Genomic DNA, 23,156 nt, shown 5'->3' on the forward strand with positions numbered 1-23,156 from the left:
TGTGCACCAATCGCATTTCACGATCGGGAAGCTTCTTTTGAGATTACAACTGAGAGGACCAATCAAGCAGTCGCGTGTGGATAAAGAGAAGCGCCGGGCTGTAACGGGACAGTTTCAGGATAGGAATTAGGAAAGGTGAGCTATAAAAATGTAAGAGTAATTCTATTTTTAGATTTAGTTCAAAACTGTATCAAATGGTAGGCTAAATAATTGTTTATTTTATTTTGTGCGTGTGTGAATTATATCCTCCACACTCGCAGATGCCACTGAAGAACCAAAAGTCTAGAGAAAAACTTTTAAAAAAATAAAATAAATAAATAAATAAAAATAAATAAATAATGATAATAATAATTAGATTAAAATAAATCAGTAAAGCAATAAATTAGATATAAATAAATAAATAATGTGATTAAAATACATTAAATGATAAATAAAAAATGTGATTAGTTATTAATCTCTTAAATAGATTAAATTAGATAAAAAATGATTAATATAAATAAGTAAAAATTAGTTTAATATTAGATTAATATTAAATAAATAAATATATAACAAATAATACATAGAACAAAATATATAATAATGTAACTGAAACTAATTTAAGATTTATAATATTATTTTTTAATGTGTATAAATTGGGGGTTTATAAAAGCCAGATGCCTTATCAATTTTAGGATGGAGGCCCCTCACTCAGGGATGATCATATTTGGGGGTCCGTGGCATCTAAAAGGCTGCAAACCCCTGCCCTAAAGAACCTTTCAGTGAACACTTCTTAAAATAACTATTTTTAGAGAGAAGAGAGTGTTTCCACTATAAAGAACCTTTTGTGCATTGAAAAGGTTCCATACATAGACTGTAAAAAATAGGTTCCATAGATGTTAAAGGTTCTTTATGGAACCATTAAAGGGCTAGTTCACCCAAAAATGAAATTTCTGTCTTACTCACCCTTACAAACCTGTAAGACTTTCGTTCATCTTCGGAACACAAATGAAGATCTTTTTGATGAAATATGAGAGCTGCCTGTCCCTCCATTGACAGCTACGCAACTACCACTTTCAAACCCCAGAAAGGTAAAGACATCATTAAAGTAATCCATGTGACTCCAGTGGTTTAACCTCAGTTTTAATGAAGCGTTGCGAGTGCTTTGTTTGCGCAAAAAACAAACAAACATAACTTACCACATTATTTACAAAATATGAATCTCCAATACGCGTCCACAAGAGCACCATGATGCATCCATGTAGAAGTTGTTGCGTGAACGCGTCAATTATATAAACTTTTGTAAACCCTAATCACAATAAAAAACATTCAAACTGCAATATTTAAAGGTCCTGTTCTTCGTGATCCCATGTTTCAAACTTGTGTAATGTTGTTGTTAGAGTATAAATAATATCTGTAAAATTATAAAGCTCAAAGTTCAATGCCAAGCGAGATATTTTATTTAACAGAAGTCGCCTACATCGAACGGCCCGTTTGGACTACATCCCTCTACTTCCTTCTTTAATGACGTCACTAGAACAGTTTTTTGACTAACCTCCGCCCACAGGAATGCTCCCTCAACTCTACCGAAATTCGTTTATGTACTTGCGCACTTCTTATAACTTACTGTGTTTACTCAGCTCTTACGGTGATTTTCTGAAGTAAAACTGACACTTCATCTTTTGTGTGATGTACAATAAACTTTAAACTCATCAGTATATGTTTGATCATCATTCGGACCTGGGCTGCATTTCCCAAAAGCATCGTAAGCCTAAGTTGATCGTAAAAACGATCGTACGACTGATCTTAATATTATGGTCTGTTTCCCAAAAGCATCGTAGCTTAAGTAGCACTTGAAAATCTTCGTAGATCTACAAGTGCTCTGGAGTAATCGTACATCCCCAAGTGCATCGTAAGAAGACAGATTTATGAGTACACCTGCAGGACAACCGGCAGATTACACCTTTAACTTTATTCAAATGCAATGTGATTATAATATAAGGTTTTGATTGTACTTTATTGAACACTTTATTACTCTTTTTTTGTTGTTGGTTAAATTAATGTATAAATTAAATAATTAAAAAGGTCAGAAAACAAAACAAAAAATAGAAATCATTTAATCTAATAATTTTAATCAAAATTAAATGAATGAACAAAAAAAAAAATCCTTTAAATCTGTTAAAAATAACATCTTTGTTTCGCTCTATCTCCTCTAAAAGGACATAAATTTAATCTTTTTGAAAGGAATCTTTTCGTGTTTTTCTTTTCTTTTCTTTTTTTTGCCATTTTGTCAGTGCCTCCGCCTGTAGGTGCTTTATATATATATATACTTGTCTTGATTGCTAATCCACAACAGATGACAATTATTAGGTTAAACGTTCAGAATACGATTCATATAAGGTTATGTTTCAGCACTTCGCGAATGGACAGCGACTCTTAAGTAGCACGTAGAGCGCGTTCTCGCGCGTTCATGTTAAGTGCATTTTTGGGAAACACTCCTGGAATTGCTGCGAGCGTTCGTAACCTTGCACGTAGAAAGCGCTCTTAAGAGCTAATACATCGTTATCGGGAAACCCGGCCCTGGTCCGAAACAGCAGACTTGTAGGCTATTAATAAATAATGGATACATACAAGCAGATGGCAAATACATTATAATAACCGTAATTAAACTACTAAATTATACCTGTTTAATCTCTATACAGCACTCTGACTCTGTAGGCATTATTGTCCGAGAGTTTCTGATATTATCATCATTCCGTGAGATGAAATTGTCCTGAGAGACTGAGCGTGAGCTCATGAAGCTCCGCCCCCTGGGTCGTCCAGCAGCAGCTTATTTGCATTTAAAGGGCACACACTAAAACAGCGCGTTTTTCTGAGCCCCAAAAAATGACAATTTAAACATGCTGTAAAAATGATCTGTTGGGTATTTTGAGCTGAAACTTCACATACACACTCTGGGGACATCAGAGACTTATTTTACATCTTGTGAAAAGGGGCATAATACGGGACCTTTAACATATAACATCTGCAAAATGTCCAATGTCTAAACAATATGATTTACACACTAAACTCAGCATAAACTCCAGCACAACCTGCATATTTTTTAAATGCTCGATACGTGAACACCTGAACCGCAGCGATTGGCTGCCGGACGCGTTTTTCGCTTGATATTAATAAAGTCGCATATATTTGCATAAAATGTTGCCGCTCTCAACTTTTTCTCTGATCTGCTGTCAATCCCACAATGCACCGCGCGAGAGTGACGCTCATCTTCCAGAGGAATGAATGGTAAACGCTCGCTTCGTGCCAGTGGACACGACCGTTACGGGTTTGGAACGACATGACGGAAAGTAATTAATGACAGAAACTTTCCATTTTTGGGTGAATTATCCATTTAAATGCCAATAAAGAACGTTTATTTTTAAGAGTGCAAACTCAAATCCCAATATGGTCATATTTTTGTAATAGCTCTTGAGTAAACAAGTTAACAGACTGTGCTGCAGGTTGTCTCATTTGTTTTGAGTGCTGTGATTGTATGCATTAATCATAATGCCTTTAGGCCAAAACAGTAGGCTAATTATCTTACCGTTCACATTTTGCTGTTGGACACAATGACCCACAAAAGGTCATTGTGGGTTTCATGAATGTATTCCTAGGGAATAGGCTTACTCTGTAAATGTTTAAATAGCTTATTTGTAGCCATGGCTTTAATGCATATGTTTTTAAGGCTAAAATAATCCTACCCTGAAAAATATTGCATGGGCAAACAACTATTCAGCTCTTGACTTGACATTATTAGTGTAATTGTCTTAGAGCTGCTCTATAATCACTATGATTGCTGTTGTCATTTATTTTGCCCATTGTATTATTTATGTAGGCCCTTTGATTCGCTCATTATTGTTTTACATGCTGATCCATCATCTGCCATCTGCATATTGGCCTGCGGTAAACACACAGAAGTCCAGATCAATACGCCAATGTCATTCAAATGTAGGGCAAAACTAAACGTTAACATGTCAACAACAGACTGTTGACCTTTCATGAGGAAATATCTGTTAATATTCATATACAAATATATACTATATAAATAATGCTGCCACAAGCATCAATATTTATGATGAAATCAGACCAGTGTATTGACGTTAATAAAAGGTGCTCTTCCTTTTTTAACGATGTTCTGCTAATTTGCACCCAATTCTAATTTTAGCCACTTGATACCTGGGGCATATTTGTTTTAAATATGGTGCAAGTAACAAAATTACATGTTATTGTGATTTAAATGTAAAAATTTAACATATTTATGAATTATATAGTACTCTATCTATACAGTGGCCCGAAAAAGTATATGGGGGCTTGAATATATGAATATCTTTGCATTAGGGCTATATAATAACAAAATATCAGTGGCATTTATTTTTTTAAATAAATATAGCAAGACACTTTTCAAGCAAATTTAAACGCTTTCTGGTTATTACATTTTGTGGAAAAAAGTACTGTGATGAACTGCGGTTACTCTTCTGTGTGAACTTGAGAAGTGACTTCATATCCACTAAAAATCACTGACTAAAAGTCATCGCAAAACTGTCAAATAAGCTGTTGGTGTAGCTTGATAAAGGCTTTATTTGGGGCAGCAGGGACAGCTGGAGAAGGACAAGGAACGAGTTGGCTTGACTCCAGGCACAAACCACTTTTAAATGAAGTATTGACCATTAAAACACTGATGGAGCCATATTGACATTGAGTGAAACTAGTGACCTTTATATGCAGTGTATTCATGAATTATTAGTTTGTAAACAGTTGAAAACCTTTTTGTCAGATAAACCTTACTCAGTATAAGTATGAAGTATATAATATGATATATCAGTATAAAATAATTACAAATAATATAATACTTTTTTGTAAGGTTTGAATGTGATGCCTTTGTATGTGTGTGTATATATATACAGTGAGGAAAATAAGTATTTGAACACCCTGCTATTTTGCAAGTTCTCCCACTTAGAAATCATGGAGGGGTCTGAAATTGTCATCGTAGGTGCATGTCCACTGTGAGAGACATAATCTAAAAAAAAAAAAAATCCAGAAATCACAATGTATGATTTTTTAACTATTTATTTGTATGATACAGCTGCAAATAAGTATTTGAACACCTGAGAAAATCAATGTTAATATTTGGTACAGTAGCCTTTGTTTGCAATTACAGAGGTCAAACGTTTCCTGTAGTTTTTCACCAGGTTTGCACACACTGCAGGAGGGATTTTGGCCCACTCCTCCACACAGATCTTCTCTAGATCAGTCAGGTTTCTGGGCTGTCGCTGAGAAACATAGAGTTTGAGCTCCCTCCAAAGATTCTCTATTGGGTTTAGGTCTGGAGACTGGCTAGGCCACGCCAGAACCTTGATATGCTTCTTACAGAGCCACTCCTTGGTTATCCTGGCTGTGTGCTTCGGGTCATTGTCATGTTGGAAGACCCAGCCTCGACCCATCTTCAATGCTCTAACTGAGGGAAGGAGGTTGTTCCCCAAAATCTCGCAATACATGGCCCCGGTCATCCTCTCCTTAATACAGTGCAGTCGCCCTGTCCCATGTGCAGAAAAACACCCCCAAAGCATGATGCTACCACCCCCATGCTTCACAGTAGGGATGATGTTCTTGGGATGGTACTCATCATTCTTCTTCCTCCAAACACGTTTAGTGGAATTATGACCAAAAAGTTCTATTTTGGTCTCATCTGACCACATGACTTTCTCCCATGACTCCTCTGGATCATCCAAATGGTCATTGGCAAACTTAAGACGGGCCTTGACGTGCTGGTTTAAGCAGGGGAACCTTCCGTGCCATGCATGATTTCAAACCATGACGTCTTAGTGTATTACCAACAGTATCCTTGGAAACGGTGGTCCCAGCTCTTTTCAGGTCATTGACCAGCTCCTCCTGTGTAGTTCTGGGCTGATTTCTCACCTTTCTTAGGATCATTGAGACCCCCGAGGTGAGATCTTGCATGGAGCCCCAGTCCGAGGGAGATTGACAGTCATGTTTAGCTTCTTCCATTTTCTAATGATTGCTCCAACAGTGGACCTTTTTTCACCAAGCTGCTTGGCAATTTCCCCGTAGCCCTTTCCAGCCTTGTGGAGGTGTACAATTTTGTCTCTAGTGTCTTTGGACAGCTCTTTGGTCTTGGCCATGTTAGTAGTTGGATTCTTACTGATTGTATGGGGTGGACAGGTGTCTTTATGCAGCTAACGACCTCAAACAGGTGCATCTAATTTAGGATAATAAATGGAGTGGAGGTGGACATTTTAAAGGCAGACTAACAGGTCTTTGAGGGTCAGAATTCTAGCTGATAGACAGGTGTTCAAATACTTATTTGCAGCTGTATCATACAAATAAATAGTTAAAAAATCATACATTGTGATTTCTGGATTATTTTTTTTTAGATTATGTCTCTCACAGTGGACATGCACCTACGATGACAATTTCAGACCCCTCCATGATTTCCGAGTGGGAGAACTTGCAAAATAGCAGGGTGTTCAAATACTTATTTTCCTCACTGTATATATATATATATATATATATATATATATATATATATATATATATATATATATATATATGCCTATGCTCTTTTCTGCAATCCTACAAAACTGCTCTATGGGTTGAATTTTGCGAACTTTGTGGATTTCAACAGGCAAAAAACTAAAAACAAAAAACAGAAATCATTGACATTAAAGAATCGATTCGCTTTTGCTACAGGAAATAATTTAACATTAAATATCAAAAAAGATGTTGTACAATTTATTTACAATTCTTTTTATCACTGTATAAAATGTGAATTCCCCCTCAGTAGAAACTCTCAGAATATAGAAAAATCTGAAGTGCGTGTTTGTGAAGTGGAGGAGAAAAAAACAGTATTTATGTATTGTAACTGAAATCTACAGACAGAATTAGATAAAGTGTAAAAAATTAAAACACTTAATGTGTATTGAAGAAAATTAGCTCATCTTAAAATTGACCAGTGCATGAAAAAAAACAAAAAAAAAACAATGGTTTTGTCTGTAGTCATATTTACCCTGATCTTTAGATACTGTATATAAGTTGTCTTTGTAACATTAACACATCCTACAAGTTTCATGGTTTAAAATGTCCTCCTCAAAACAAAAATAACATTTATTTAATCAAGCTTCAAAAACATTTTGTGTGGATATAACTGCTTATAAAGCCGGGTGAATGCTGTACAATTTATAATAGTCCTTTACGAATGTCGCTTGTCACACGGTATCTCTAGCATTCATTTTCATCATGGCTTTACTAAAAAAAAAAAAAAAAAAAAAAAATAATAATAATGATAATTGGAAAAAACGATGACGTGTTTGTGGAGCAAGTGGTGGGTGTCTGACATCGCATACTCTCTTGAGCCAATCAGCAGTAGGGGGCGTGTCCAATCATGATGGGGGAGGAGATAAAGAGAGCAAGACTGATAAAGAGACGAGGGTGCGTCCGAAATCACATAATCTCTTGAGTAGGTACTTATTCTGAACAAGTCATTACTTCACGACCACTAAAAAAGTATGTTCTATATAGTATGAGTGTGTATGAATGTAATCAAGATGTACTACATTCGCCATACTGTTATTATCATGTGACCTCCCAGCGTCAGTTGCGTCGCCTCACTGCCATTCATAAATCCTTTCTCGTTGCATCATGGGATAGTAAAGTGTCCATCATATGCACACTTCAGAATCTCACCTGAAGTAGTGGGTCATCCGGGTACTTTTTCCCTTCTCTTTTATGAGGACTGTGAATTCAGTCATACTTCTTTTCTCACATACTGTTTTCGCATACTATATAGTAGGGAAGTGTGCGATTTCGGATGCAGCCGTGGTTTATTGATGTCGCAATAATTGTGTCATCGGGTTCTGCGCTCCTATTGGTTTCCGATTTGATGGTTGTTGTAGGAGGTCACACTGCCAGAATTTCGTCGGAGGTCAAATTTGATCACAGTGGTCATTAATCGGAGAACACGTCAAACTAACGATCAAAGACTTCAGATTATGGCCCAGGATCAGAGGAATCTTGTAGGATTCACAAAGTTTAATCGCAGACGGCCAAAATCGTACAGTGTGAACATGACGAATAGTCTTACATGATCACACTATAGGCCCCGCCCACCGGCGTTCTTTTTTTAAATGCTCGAGACAGACGTGAACACGTGAACCGCACAGCGATTGGCTGCCGGCCAATCGCTTGATATTAGCATAAAGTCGCATATATTAGGCTACTCAACTGTTTTAAACTATACAGAATCAAGACTTTTAATGGCATGAAATGGCATTTGTTGAACCTTTCAATGAAGTTCATAATATAAGATTTGACTCAGGAAATAGTAAAATTGTTTTTATGGCACAAAATTAAGCAATGTTACAGTCCTAAATAAATCTTCTGTAAAGTCAATTAGAATGCAGCACTACACAAACACAATCCAAAATTATATATGGAGTAGAAATAATAATAAAAGCTACAGCTCCGGCATATTACAGGTGCAAACCTTATGATTCTTCATAGTGTTATTTGCTTTATATTTTAAAAAGGAGACACAAATATATCTGAATGCTTGTGATGTCAAAGAACTGAAACTAAAATCACAAAGATAAAACTCGGGAAAGAAAAACAGACTGTGACTGGTTAGTGATTTAGAGGAAGAGATGGATGGCGTTACATTTACAGATGAAAATTTGAAGTAGGCACATGTTTATTTAGTATAGACAACACAGCTTCTTATTCATTTGAGATGAAAGATGTAATCTAAGAGGAAAAGGTAATAAACATTGCCATTATATCTGTACACTGTCAGCCATGATCAAAGTAAATTTAAATCTGAAACAGAAGAAAGCATTTAAATGGTAAATGTCTATATTAAACAGAGAAGAGTCCATTTAGCTTGCATCAATAACAATAATAAAACTCTTTCAACTACAATCTTTCTATATAAGAGAGAATAATGCCTTTACATTGTGGAGAGAGAGAGAGAGAGAGAGAGAGAGAGAGAGAGAGAGAGCCAGAGAGAGAGAGAGAGAGAGAGAGAGCGAGAGAGAGAGAGAGCGAGAGAGATCTGCAATGAACTGCTTCAGAAAGTCAGTTTATGTATTGAAAATAACAAAAAAATAACCGATTATAAAGGATGTTGTTGTTGTTGTAATAACACACCAAACAAATTCTAAATCACCACAGTCTAAAAAGTGAATGTGTGAGAATGGTATGATTTAATCTCTTTGATCAATGCAGGTGTTTACTAAAAATAACATAAAAGGATTTACTTATCAAAGACGCTAATTCAGAAGTCTGCAATAATTTCTGTGCGACCTCTGTAGGTTTAAATAAATTATTAGTATTCATTTACAAACTGGCAACCTGTCCGTATTGCACATAAATGGTGACCAGAATCACCAACTTACTGGAAATTATTATTTATTTACTCACCCTCAAGTTTGAGTTTTTTTCTTCAGCGAAACGGAGAAATTTAACAGAATAAGGAGGATGCTCTTTTTCATAACTGACAAAGCTATCAAAAGACAATAAATCGCAATTAAAAACCATAATAACAATAATGTGCTATATTCTATATCTTGTGAAGCCATGCGACAGCATTGTACGTGGAACACAGCAGAATTTAAAAGCATAGTTCACCCAAAAATGTTAATTCTGTCATTAATATACTCACTAGGGGTGTAACGATACCCTAATTTCACGATTCGATACATATCACGATACTGAACTCACGATACGATATTATTGCGATACTCCAAGATATAATAAAAGGTTAAGAAAAAATGTACTGTTGATTAAATGCTAAATTTGATATAATATTGTGGGTGTAAATGTATAGGCTTGGACAAAGGTGACACCAGAATAAATATATTCATGATTCTGAACCTGAAAATACAGAATTATTTTAGACGAATATGCTTGAACTCTGTCACTGGCTAGATATATTTAAAATAATGTAGGCCACTTTTTACTGGTAACATAAGACTTATAACATAAGCATTATCAGGAACCACTAATATTCCCCCATTATTATTCATTATATTCAACATAATATATTGTAGTTTAATGTAGTACTGACTCTGAAAACTTCAATTTTTTCTCACAGGGTAATTTTTATTTTGGGTGAACTATCCACGATACATATTGTTGCATTTTTGTATTGCGATATATTGTGACACGATATATTGTTACATCCATAATACTCACCCTCGCATCGTTCCAAACCCGTAATACTTTCGTTCATCTTTGAAACACAAATGAATGAAAGATTTCTGTCCCTCCACTTAAAGTCTGTAACACCAAAACTGACGATTGTAAAAGCAATCCATATGAATAAAGAGGTTTAATCCAAGATCGTTATACATGATGAATAGATTTAATTTAGATTTTCACTCTCATTAAACATTGATCAACACTCATACATAAAATATGGTAAACAAAACTCAACATTACTAAAACATGATGCTTGCGCGTCAATCAAGTATTTTGTTTCCCATATTTGACGTGCTCTATGTATGTGCATCAATCAACATTTATATCAGAATAAAAGCCTAAATTTAATCTGTTCATCATATAAAGTGATCGTGTCTCTACAGAGGACTTGGATTAAACCGCTCAATTCATATGGATTATGTTCACAATATCTAATGTTGCAATGCATCAAAGTTTTGGTTCAATAGAAGGGAGGATGAGAGAATACTTTGATCTTAATTTGTGTTAAGTCTTATGGGTTTGGAAGGACATGAGGGCAAGTAATTGATGACAGAGTTTTCATTTTTGGATGAACTAGTCCTTAAATCATCAATGACTGATGATCTGCCCCCGCACCACAGCTATAACATCTGAAATCTTAGACTTACGCATATTCAGGCTTCAAACATGTCTAGGTTTGACAGGTTTTTGTTTTGTTTTGTCTTGTAGAACAGTGTTTTGCATGTTTCCCTAATCAGCTCATTAGTAGAGACTCCAAAACCTGAAATAGGTGCCGATAAAATAAAAAGGGTGTAATGCAAAAAAAACGGAAGAAATTCATATGTGTTTGGAATGACATGAAGGCGAGTAAATTATGCGTTTCAATTCATCTAAGGATGGACTATTTTGTTAAGAAACGGTTTCATTAACCTTGAATAGTTTTTACATGTCCTTTAACTGTGATTTGGACATTTTAGGAGAACAAATGATTTTCGTGAACCACACCAATCTGTATTTTTTTTGTCGCTGTAAAATGTTGCACATATGCCGTTTAGTGTTGGATGCACTAGCTATAACTAAAAGTGGGATGGACGTGTAATCTCAGTGAGACTGGACTGCGGCAAAATGCATCTCCAAATACAGGGTGTAAAAATCCACCTCTGTGATTTACATCAGAGAAAACATATAACAACCAAAGTGACCGAGATAAAGGGGTCGTTTTTAATCAGACTCGAAGAGCGCCGCGTCCAATGAGCTCTGTGGTATCGTTATCCGAGGGGTGACCCTCCTCCTCATCATCAGTACCTTCATCCGAGTCCTCTACGGGCGTGCAGTACTCGTCGTTCTGCGGTGTGTGTGGCAAGCACTGAGCGGAGGTCGTGACCGTAGCCGCGGCTTCGGCGGACGTCACCGTGGAGGAGTAGTTGGGAGGCGGGCTGGAGGAGGCAGGGGACGCGGGGTTGGATGAGCGGAGGAGAGGGGTGCGTTCAGAATCAGCCTCACTGAGCGCTCCTTCCTCTTCCCCGTCAGCCTCGCGCGGCCCGGCCTCTTCCTCCGAATCTGAAGACTCCGAGTATTCTGGGTTGGGACGGGTCACGCGCTGCTTGCACACTGGGCAGGTTTTCTTGGTCAGGGTGAGCCAGGGGTCCACACACTTGCAGTGGTAAGCTGAATGATGGAAGCAAAAATAATCATGTTATGGTATTCTGAACAGGGAGAAAAATGAACTCTAGAAAAAAAATATGCATGTAATTTCACTGTTTTCTGCATGTATGTGGAAAACAATGAATATCAAGCCAGATGCACAGCCACTCGGGATGGGCGACATGACCAAAATCTTATATCACTCTCTGAGTAATTTTATTTCACGATAATATGTATGTATATACAGTACAGGCCAAAAGTTTGGAAACATTGCTATTTTTAATGTTTTTGAAAGAAGTTTCTTCTGCTCATCAAGCCTGCATTTATTTGATCAAAAATACAGAAAAAAAAATGTAATATTGTGATATATTATTACAATTTAAAATAATTGGTTTTCAATTTATTATACTTTAAATGATCATTTATTCCTGTGATGCAAAGCTGAATTTTATCACGATATAGTTATTTTTGCTTTAAATAAGGTTTTTATGATATACTATATTTTTATAATACTACACTGAAAAAAACAATAAGTCAAATGTACTTTTAATTTTTGCACGCATATTTTTTAAGTAAATTTCACATATGGAATTAAGTAAACTCTACTTAACAAAATTAAGTGAAAGTAACAAAGAAAATAAGTAATTTTAACTTGGCTAGTAAAAGGTTGAGTAATATCTATTTAGTTGAAGTTTCCTTTGCAATACATTTCACTCAAACAATATAACATTGAATTAAACCACACTTTTAAAGTATATGCTTTACTTAGAAACATCTAAGTAATAAATACAATAGATATTGTGTGAGACACCATATCTACATATCAGACCTCAATACTTGGTAGACAATGACAGTAACATTTGATGGATCGTTTTTGTGTTTGAAGAATGTGTCATTGAGTAGAAAATGAACTCCAAATGTCACAAAATGGCAAGTTACTAATCCTAACATCAAAAGCAATGATAAAACAGTGTAAATACAGCTGGAAAACAGTGAAAAATCAACCTCATTAATTACTCAAGGCCAAGTGCATGATGGGAACACCAGTATCAGAAAAGTGATGAACATACTTTAGATATGCTTATTAGAGAGAAAGGATAAAGACAACACACTAAAACACACACACATTGCTCACACAGATGATGGAGCAGCTCACTTACCATGTGAACACGGCAGCACTCTCAGCTTATCTCCCTCTTCATATTCATCTAGGCAAATCGCGCACACATCATACTCGTCACCTGAGAAAAATATGGCATTATTGAAGTGTTAGATGTTGCAGTAGAACAATCACGCTCGCTATCAGAACCCATCAGTGATCGGTGAGTTTTCTTTGTTCGAGTGTCTGGAAAACTCCTACATATGAGATTTCAGTGCATCTTTAGAGCAGCCAAACATGATTTTATGGGGGAGGAAATAGCTGAACTTTGATTATTCGTGACATTTCTTTAGCTATTTTATGGAATTTTTCTTAGACTCCATTTATTATAATAATCTTTAGAGCACCCAAACATGATTTTATGAAAAAAACTTTATTTGCAACTAGCAGTTGTACTGCATTTCTTTAGCTATGCTATTTTTTTTATTATTTTTTTATGCTATATGCTATTTTTCTTAAGACTCCAACTCATGTTTGGTTTGCAAACCTGACCATATTTTGAACTTGACCGTCAGTAAAAATTGTGCATTACAGTAAAAGTGTTTTTGTTGGAGGAGGCAAAACCATTTCATAAAAAGCATCCTACAGATGTGGTCCATAGAGCTTATATTGCATTGAACCCAGAAGTATTAAAGGGGTGGTATAATGCCCTTTTCACAAGATGTAAAGTAAGTCTCTGATGTCCCCAGAGTGTGTATGTGAAGTTTTAGCTCAAAATATTTTTATATAGCATGTTAACCCTTTAGAACCGGCTGTGTCGTCGCCGACACATACCAGCAAGCTGTATTCATTTTACCGTAACTCTTCAACCGTTTGCACTATCAAAACCATTCAAATTGCCCCTGACAGTAGACAACATGTGCTTTTCGGCAATATACGGCTTATTACGGTAATTTCATGCTTTCCGTCTGCAAATGACAGCAGCTTTCTGGCAGAGCGGGAAGGAAGGATTTGAACAGAGAGATACGAAGCGCGGCAGGTTAGAGTGTTTTGGATTGCATAAAATAATAAAAGAAACGAACAAATACATGGCGAAAGAAGTGTTAGACAGAAGAAGAGGGGATTGGGATGATTTTTAATGAAACTTGGGAAGCGGATGGCCGTTACTCTTTCACGTGTCTATGCATGTAGTGTGTGCATGTGTATGTGTGCGTGCCTATGAATGTGTGCATTTGTATGTGTGTGTGTATGAAAAAAAGTGTCCTAAATGAAAACTGAAAACCTTGCACATTAAGAAGGCACATTGTTTTAGAATTGTACAGTAAAAAAATCTAAATATGTGAAAAACACCTATTTTAGCTTCAGGTTCTAAAGGGTTAAAATTGTCACTTTTTGAGGTTGAGCAAAAACGCCTCGTTTTGTGTCTGTCCCTTTAAATGCAAATGAGCTGCTGCTCCCGGCACAGGGGGCGGAGCTTCAAGAGCTCATGTCCTTTTACCTCACACACACATGCACTGAAAATTTCTATGTTCAAACCAGAGTCAGACAATGATGAAGAGACTCAAGAAGAAGTGACAACATGTAGACAACATTTCTGAATGGTTAGTTGATGAATTTATGTAGCTTATGTGTAGTTATCTTCTAGTCATTGATTAGCATATTCTGTCTTGATAATCTATAAATCGTGTTCAGGGGGCGGGGTTTATGTAAATTCTAGGGTTAATGTCGTCACTAACCCATCCCTACCAGCCGTTTGTTGTAGTCCTTAAAAAGTAATTTCTTTAAAAGCAAATATCTCCCTTTGCTTTGAACTTTGAGCGTCGTAACTTTGCAGATGTTGTTTATGCTCAAACAGCAACATTACACACTAACTTAAAGGGGACCTATTATGCAAAATTCACTTTTGTATGGTGTTTGGACATAAATGTGTGTTGGCAGTGTGTGTACACAACCACCCTACAGTGATAAAAATCCACTGACTCCTTTTATTTTAATCCCCATAAATCATAAGCAGTCTCTCCAAACGACCTGTTTTCAGAATGTGGCTTTAGTGACATCACTAAAGCCACAGGCCCCGCCCACGAGTGTTGACTGACACTGCCGTTATAACTTAGACCCGCCCTGATCGAGTTCACTGCGAGTTGTACACATCAGCCATTGCTGCAGCAATGCACTCACGAGAAGCGTCGAAGCATCTCCCAAGCGTTGAAGGTGTTGTAGCTGGATGTATTCATTCACATAGCTCTCTCTATTTACTCTTGAAATCTGCCAGCCACTGAAGACGAGGTGGATTCATTTTGTTTTCAAAGAAAATGCTCCCTCAACTCTACATAAATTTATGTAAGTTACTTATGCACTTCTTATACTGTTTACTCAGCTCTAACAGCGATTTTCTGAAGAAAAACTGATGCTTCATCTTTTGTGTGACATACAGTAAACTTTATTAAACTCATCAGTATATTTTGTGTCATCATTCAGACAATTCAGATCGTCAGACGGAGTCCTACAGCAGGCTTGCATTAATAGTGTATACAAGCAATGCCAAATAGGTTATAATCGTAATTAAACTAAACTATACCTGTTCCAACTCCATACAGCATATATTCTCTGACTCTGTAGGCATTTTTATGGTCGAATTGAACACCATTACTGTGACTGTCTGTTTTATTATTATCATCTTCCCTGTTCTGGCTCTGATCGCGGGATTCGCGGCTGCTTAGGCTCCGCCCCCTGTGCCTGAACCAGCAGCTCATTAGCATTAAAGGAGAAGCACTAAAACAGTGCGTTTTTCACAGACCCCAAAAAATGATGATTTAAACGTGCTGTAAATAAAACTCTGTTGGGTATTTTGAGCTAAAACTTCACATACACACTCTGGGGACATCAGAGACTTATTTTACATCTTGTGAAAAGGGGCATAATAGGTCCCCTTTAAAGGCAGGGTAGGTAGGATTTTTCTAAAAAAAAAACATTCCAAATTTGTTTAAACTGTCTTTATATACCAATACATAATTAAAATGTAAGTACTCTGAAAAAGAAAATATAAAAATCCAGTGACTGTAGACCTTTTAATCTGCAATAAACACAGCTCATTATTTCCATTCACTCCCACCCCCTCCCTTCTGAGCTCCTTCCAAAGCGACGCCCCCAAAACACATGAACGCACGACGCCAAACGCTCAGGCTCAGCTGGAAGACGCATTTATTACCTGAGACGAGTGGAGAGGAAGGAGCGCAGTGCATGCAGTGACATCATGTCAGAATCACATGTAATAAAATACCTAACTTTATCACTATGAATATAAACAAATAAGATTTCTTTTAGTACTCACTATCAAGCTAGCATATCGATAATGGTAAAGTTTCATTCGGTAACGAGCTATATTTATAAGGCAAAACTAAAAACAGGTTGCATTGATACACTTTTTTCCATTACCATCAGTTACACTGTGATGAAGGTGAATTTCGTGTAAGATTCATAACATATACGGTGTTTTGCATGTAAGAGTTTCCATGATGAAAACATTGTTGACTCTAATGAAGACTAACGTACACTCCGAGTCCGGAGACAAGTACCGCATCGTCGGTTCGAGGACAGGTCCGGGGTTGAGGGCGAAGCAGAGGAGGTCGTTCAAGAGTGCGGGCAGGGTCCGAGGAAGTAGTTTTTGCCTTGTTTGCCTTCGCTGACTGCATATGCAGGTGCTTTGAGCTGAATATTTCCAGGAACGGTGACATGTGATGAGTGCACGCAGGGCAGCGCACGCAGTGGTGCTCGGGCACGAGACATGAAGGCATCTGATTGGTTCTTTACATTCGCACCGAATGGCAGTGATTGGTCAGAGTTTTTACTGTCCTACAGCTGCTACAGAGGTCAGATTTTTTTCATTCCTTTTCCTGAACACATAATGTATTGACTACTCTCAGGATGGAAGGACCATTTCACCCAGTATAAAAAAAATGTTTCTGAACAGGATTACCTACCCTACCTTTAAGTTAGAAAAGTGAAATCATAATCAACCACCCCTTTAACAAACTCTCTTTTGCTCACCTTTAGCAAACTTGTGAGTGGGGATTTTCTTCAGCTGTTCTTTGGAGAGTCTGTTTTTCCGGAGTCTCTTCCTGTGCTGAACGCACCGCACAACCTGGACCAGTTAGAAGGAAAAACATATATTATCACCCACCAATGAACGTATCATCGGCTCTTTTACAAATCCTACACAGCTGCCTACCTAGACAACATTTTTTGCCATCATAAAGGCACTCCAGATGTGAAACTATTCCAAACAGTAGAAAGAAAAACTATGCTCTACACTTTTTTCATACTTTTGCATACTTTTTAAAGCCTAAAAGCTGCAATCCCCCTTCACTGTAATTGAAAACATCTAGTCCACTAGTAAATCTTCTCTTTTTGTGTTCCATTAGAAAAAATAAATAAATATGGGTTAGACGAGTTGACAATGTTCATTCTATGTGACTTTCCTAATATAAAAATACAAGTGTAAGAATATACACAGCATATCATATCATCATTAGAATAGTAATTACAGACACCTGTAATTCCATGCATGATTCTTGTACACATTTAGGGGTTAATAAAGAAGTCACTGACCAGTATGACGACCATGACAATGATGATCATGCCGACGACTCCAGTGAAGGGGATGAGATAGTAGGACAGAGGAAAGGAGAACTCGGGCTTCAGAATCACAAAGGCCCTGCAGCAAAGTGGGTCAGCAACAAAAGTTACACACACACACACACTAACATACATGAACAACCTATGCCCCTGAGGCGGGCAAGCTGAATGAAGCCATTCAAAATGTGTGTGTATACCACTTGGAAGTCTGGACATTATTGTGATGCTCATTATTGTTGTTTTTTCTTCTTAATAAGTGGATGACTTGGAGATTATAGTTAAAGAAAAGCAAACTACAAGCCCTTTTCACTGGAACTTCTCTTATACTGTAAACTACCCAAAGAGTTTTTGTTTATTTATTTGTTGACGGTCGCTATATAATTACCAAACCAGGGCTGAACAGTGCAGGCATTTCACTCGCATTTGCAACTAAAAATAGATGTGTGCGAACTATAAAATGTATTTAGGAGTACATAAAAAGCAGATTCCTGCAGATCTTTAAAAAATGCAGTTTTAAGTAACCAAAGTCTTACTTCTCATTTGAAGAGTTCATTTTGGGGCTGGAAAACAGGAATTGTGAAACAGATTAATGTGATTATTAATGATTTCAAAAGGCGATGATTACATAAAAAAAGTGAGATCTGCACTTTCAAAGTAAAAATGTTGCAGGTTTGTAGTTTTAGAGCAGTTTGCAATCAATGAATACCGTGCATTTAAGCCAAGTGATTGCTTATGATCTACTATTGATGAATTATGCATTCATATATGTATGCATAATGAATGGAATTGTGAATTATGTATTCATTATATGTATATATTACAATGTTTACTTTATGGTGTTTGTTTTGTAATGTTTCAGATAGTTGTAAGAGCATATTTTCTGTTTGAATGATGATGGAAGTAAAAAAGACATTTCAAAATAAGAGTCCCTGTGTATTTTGGACTTGTTTATAATAAAAGTCCCACATTATGCAGAAAATATTTTTTTCTGGTTATTATTGGTATTTCGGTAACAGAATAAACTGTATCTGACATTTAATTCAATGTTTAGAGTAAACAGAATTCCATAATTATTAAATACAGTTTGAAGCAAAAATATCAGTAAGACTAGTGTACTTTTTGTATTCAAATAAATTAAACCAATCCTTGTATCCCTATATTAAGGAAAAACAAATGATTTGATATATTTTCACTGTGCCTATAAAGTTTTTTATGCACTCCTAAATTTTTCAAATTAGGAGCACACTTGCTCAATGGGGGAAAAAGTAATTGCCTGCACGCGTACATTTTCATAGCTTTGGTCACTTAATATTACACAAAGTACAGGAATAATAATAATTATAAAGGAGTAGGTGTGTCTAAATGACTGATTGCATTTACGTATCTGTATTAAGAATGTGTGTAGCCTGTTTTATTCTCACCCTTTCTCTGGTATGATAAAGCTGCGCAGTATTTGAGATGCATAGTAGCTTGTAAACACAGAGGGAATCTCGATATCATTCGCGATGGTGTCTAAAAAGAAACAAAACAGATTGCAAGGATGATAAAGTATGTGTCTCGCAAACAAATGTCTCAAACCATGTTGAATAGGACTGTATTGAAATTTGCAAAATTCAAAAGAAAGCCAAGTAGACTTCAAACACCGGTCATTTTATATGTCCGCCACCACTTATATGTTCATTTATTAAAAATGTTTCAGTTATACTTTGTTTCAATAGTGCACTTTAGACATTCTACTAACAATAAATAACTTTGCAACTACATGTCAACTAACTCTCATTAGAGTATTAGTAGGTTAGTATATACTAGTCAGTAGAATGTCTGTTGAGGAGCATCAAAATAAAGAGTTAGCAGATATTACGCAGACAGTCTACTAATACTCTGCTAGTTGACATGTAGTTGCAAAGTTACTTATAGTTTGTAAAATGTCTCAAGCGGACAATCGAAATAAAATGTTACAAAGATGTCTAATCTGATTTTCAGCCATCAATAAGAGTGTAGTATTCTAGATAACATTTCACCCCAGTTTATTTCCCATAATTGTTCAATACAAGCAGTACGTGTGTGTGTGTGTGTGTGTGTGTCAATCTCACCATTGCTGGATCCCATACTGAGAAGTGAATTAGAGAACATGTTGTGAACTATGGCTGCACTGTAACCGGCCTGCTGTGCATGGAGCACCTATAAGACCCAAAAAACAAAACATACACAATATTGCTCACTTTTTCTGTTGTTCATTATCGACTAATCAAAGTGTGCATGCATGACATTTCTTTGGCCAAATCAGTCTGCGATATAATTAGCACTTTTTTTAAAATGTACATTTTAAACAATATACTTTTTATTAATTAGAATAGACTTGCTGTGCATTAACCTTAATATCAAAGTTACAGTCATAGCGTCGAATGAGGACAACATATTTTGTAGTGCTGTTTGTAGTGGGATCAGAGGGTGTGGGAGAAACTGGAGGAGGATCTATAGGTGTGCAAGCGTTCTGAGGACGAGCTTCAACCAGCACACCCTGGGGGAGAGAGAGAGAGAGAGAGAAAAGTCAGTCACGCTAATGCAGTGTAATTAGTTAGTTACTGGGTAAAACTACAAGTCCAGAAGCAGGGATTCATTACCATGAATCCATCTTTTGGCAGGGGAGAGCCAAAGAGAGAAGGCAGATCTTCAAACAGCATGGAGGTCATGTTACTGTAATGCTGCATGGAATAAAATAAGAGTCCATTAGCAAATGCAGTATAAAGACATTATAGAGCAATCAAACAACCCACATTATTCAATTAATATTGACTGTAAAATGGTGAAGCGTGTAGATTTCATGCAACCAAATACTCCAAATGCACTGTAAAACGTCTATAAAACCAATAAAAGCCTTAATAATTCTGAAAACAGACACTTACAGCATATATATATGCCTGACCAGGAGAGGGTGCCAGAGTTAAGCATAAGACGAGGACCGAGACGCCCAGTCGCGTCCCCACACACACCATCCTGAATTAGGCTGGGCCCTGATGAGGGGCGATGAAGACCTGCATATAGATTCAGGAGTTTACAAACTTTAACATCAATGACCAAATTGTTCAGTGAGCAATGTCTAAAGAAATCAGACAAAGAAAAGTATGAAACAGTTCAATCTGTTAAATACACATATCACTTTTTATATAGCTTTACACTATAAAATAAATGTTGACTTACAAATTGATTCTAAGAAAGCACATATCAACTCAACATCAAATAATAAAGCATTTCTTCCCTCAGGATGAAGTCATGACTATCAGCAGTTTTGTAAGTGCGTGATCTGTGCTAATAATAACATGAATGGAACTATGAATGATTTACTGATTACTAATTTATGATTTTCCGTTACGGAACGGATTACTGAACACACACAAAAAAAGATGGAGTTTAGTGGATTAAATGACTAAAGTCCAGCATACGTCACCAGAGAGAAGGAGGAGTTGTGACATTTTGATTACACATTATCATTTAAAAAAATAAATACGTTTTTTTTAAATGAAAACATGCACAAATGAATTATTCACAATACGATATATGACACACATTTACAAAACATATTTTCATTTCATGCCGACTTTAAAGTTCCGACAAAAACAGTTTCCTATTTTTTAAATAGTTTCCTATTCCTATTCAAACAGCATGCTAAACAAAAAAACAAAAAAATGCAATATGTCTAAGTGCGATTATTAAATTGCAAAGGTTGCGGATGGTTTAACTAAATGAATGCGCTGGATGTTTCAGAGTGAAGAGCGGCACTGTTCATTTCCACATGAGCGGCTCATTATACGCCAGTGTTTGCAGCGTCTCGATTGGCAGTAAACGCTGCTCAACACAAACTCCATCTCTGCATCTGCTCTGACTTTGGGTCACTTTAACCTGCATTTAAGAATGCAACATGTACCAGACATCTTCAATTCCTTAAATGTAATGAGAAGTGATTATCAAGGGCTTCCTGCAGTTCTCTGTCCAAAAAAAGTTTGAAAATTTCCAGAATTACACTCTACTCAGCTGTAAAACACACTGAGCACGTTCAGCAGTTTCAAGTGTTAAGAAACCTGCTGTTTAAATGAGTCACGGGAAGTGAAACCAACTACAGGAAGAATAAGGATATACAGAAACTAGCCTATAAACTTAAAACTAATCTCTCTAGTTCAAATTACAATAACACAGGTTTGTCAATGCCAATGTAAAGATCTACTTTTAATGGGGTTAATTCATAAACATGTATTGGTGAAAACCCACAACGAAAGCATTCATTTCAATTCAGTAAAAAACAATAAGACATGTATGCAAGGTGTGCCTGAGAGTCACCCAACATGTTTAGAAGAGCAGTCTTTCTAGATTTGCAAATGGTATATTTGTGTTGTTTTCTGATTAAAACAGGGATACAGTTTTCCAGATGTGATTCTGCTTCACTCAGTCTGTGAATGTTGTCACTAAATACACTCAACAAGAGCGATTAATCGCCTAGCATTCAGCGATTATTGTCACCAGCCAATTAATAGTAGTGGAATTTCTTTTTCATTGAAGATTTAACATCAGTTTGCGATTTAATCATCAATATTATTCCACTTAAAATAGTGTTAATCTCCTAATGCTTATTGCTCACAATCCCATGGCCTTATTTCTCTGTTAGTGTTGACTGCTGACTTCAAGACGAGACATGTGACTTGCTTTACGCATTTTATTGCCAAGCCCTAGAATATTATGGGGAATAGTAAAACTAAATAGCTGTTTGTCGCACAAGTCAGTCCTCATAGATCAGTAAAACTAGTAATGTTTTAGCAGACTTTATCGCTGCTGTATACAGCACAGACTTTATAACCAACAATTGCAACTTAATTACAACCCGTGAGTCCTTTAACTGACACGCACAGACATCAAACACCCTTCTGGTAACTATGATAATGTACGAAATATAATAATTGCGTCATGAATCGATCATCCCTCGACTTGGAGGAAGCTAGCGTTACTTCCCGACTCATTGAATAAACTATTTCTGAAAAACCTAATTATATTTGGAAAGTACATAGGAGCGCTACAGTGTCGTTTGTAATGTAAGTTAACAATGACAAAGTGTCAGTAAGTTTGTAAATGTGTACTCACTGTACAAGCGACTGCCAGCTAGCTGGCTAATCACTCGTATTCCTTAGCGGACAGCTAACTTAGTCTTCCACTCGCGTCGTTGCTTTGATTCAGCTGTAATCGTTGTGACACGGCGCTTATTCTTCCAAAAGATCCTTCTCGAAGCTCATAGCTCATTGATTTGTATCGGTTTCTCTGGATGCTTGGCTGATTCGACCTTTCGTGGAACTACGATCTCACGTTTGTTTACAATTCTGCAAGGCCAACAGGAAGTGCGAGAACTGCAAGTATCGCGATATCGGTGACTGAGATTTCAAATGAGGGTGCGCGGATCCACCTGGGGATTCATGAAGGAAGTGCAGTGTGATGGAAGTTCTAGTGGCAAATTAATTAAATCAAATGTTAAATGTTTTTAAAAAAAATATATCATAAGAACATTTTTAAATAGGGCAAGGGTTTA

General features: G+C 36.6%; 1 protein-coding gene across 1 annotated transcript; it reads right to left on the reverse strand.

Moving 5' to 3' along the window:
- Positions 1-8,354: 8,354 nt before the first annotated feature.
- On the reverse strand, positions 8,355-23,003 carry rnf167 (ring finger protein 167). The gene is made up of 10 exons (XM_084113339.1): positions 22,718-23,003; positions 20,494-20,622; positions 20,212-20,292; positions 19,962-20,108; positions 19,681-19,768; positions 19,009-19,099; positions 17,561-17,666; positions 17,000-17,093; positions 13,014-13,094; positions 8,355-11,877 (listed from the first exon to the last, which is right to left on the reverse strand). Exons 2-10 carry the CDS (start codon positions 20,581-20,583, stop codon positions 11,435-11,437), a joined length of 1,221 nt encoding a protein of 406 aa, XP_083969465.1. The 5' UTR covers positions 20,584-20,622; positions 22,718-23,003; the 3' UTR covers positions 8,355-11,434.
- Positions 23,004-23,156: the final 153 nt, after the last annotated feature.

This window comes from Abramis brama, assembly GCF_963993115.1.
Source record: "Abramis brama genome assembly, chromosome: 5".
Taxonomy (NCBI): Eukaryota; Metazoa; Chordata; class Actinopteri; order Cypriniformes; family Leuciscidae; genus Abramis; species Abramis brama.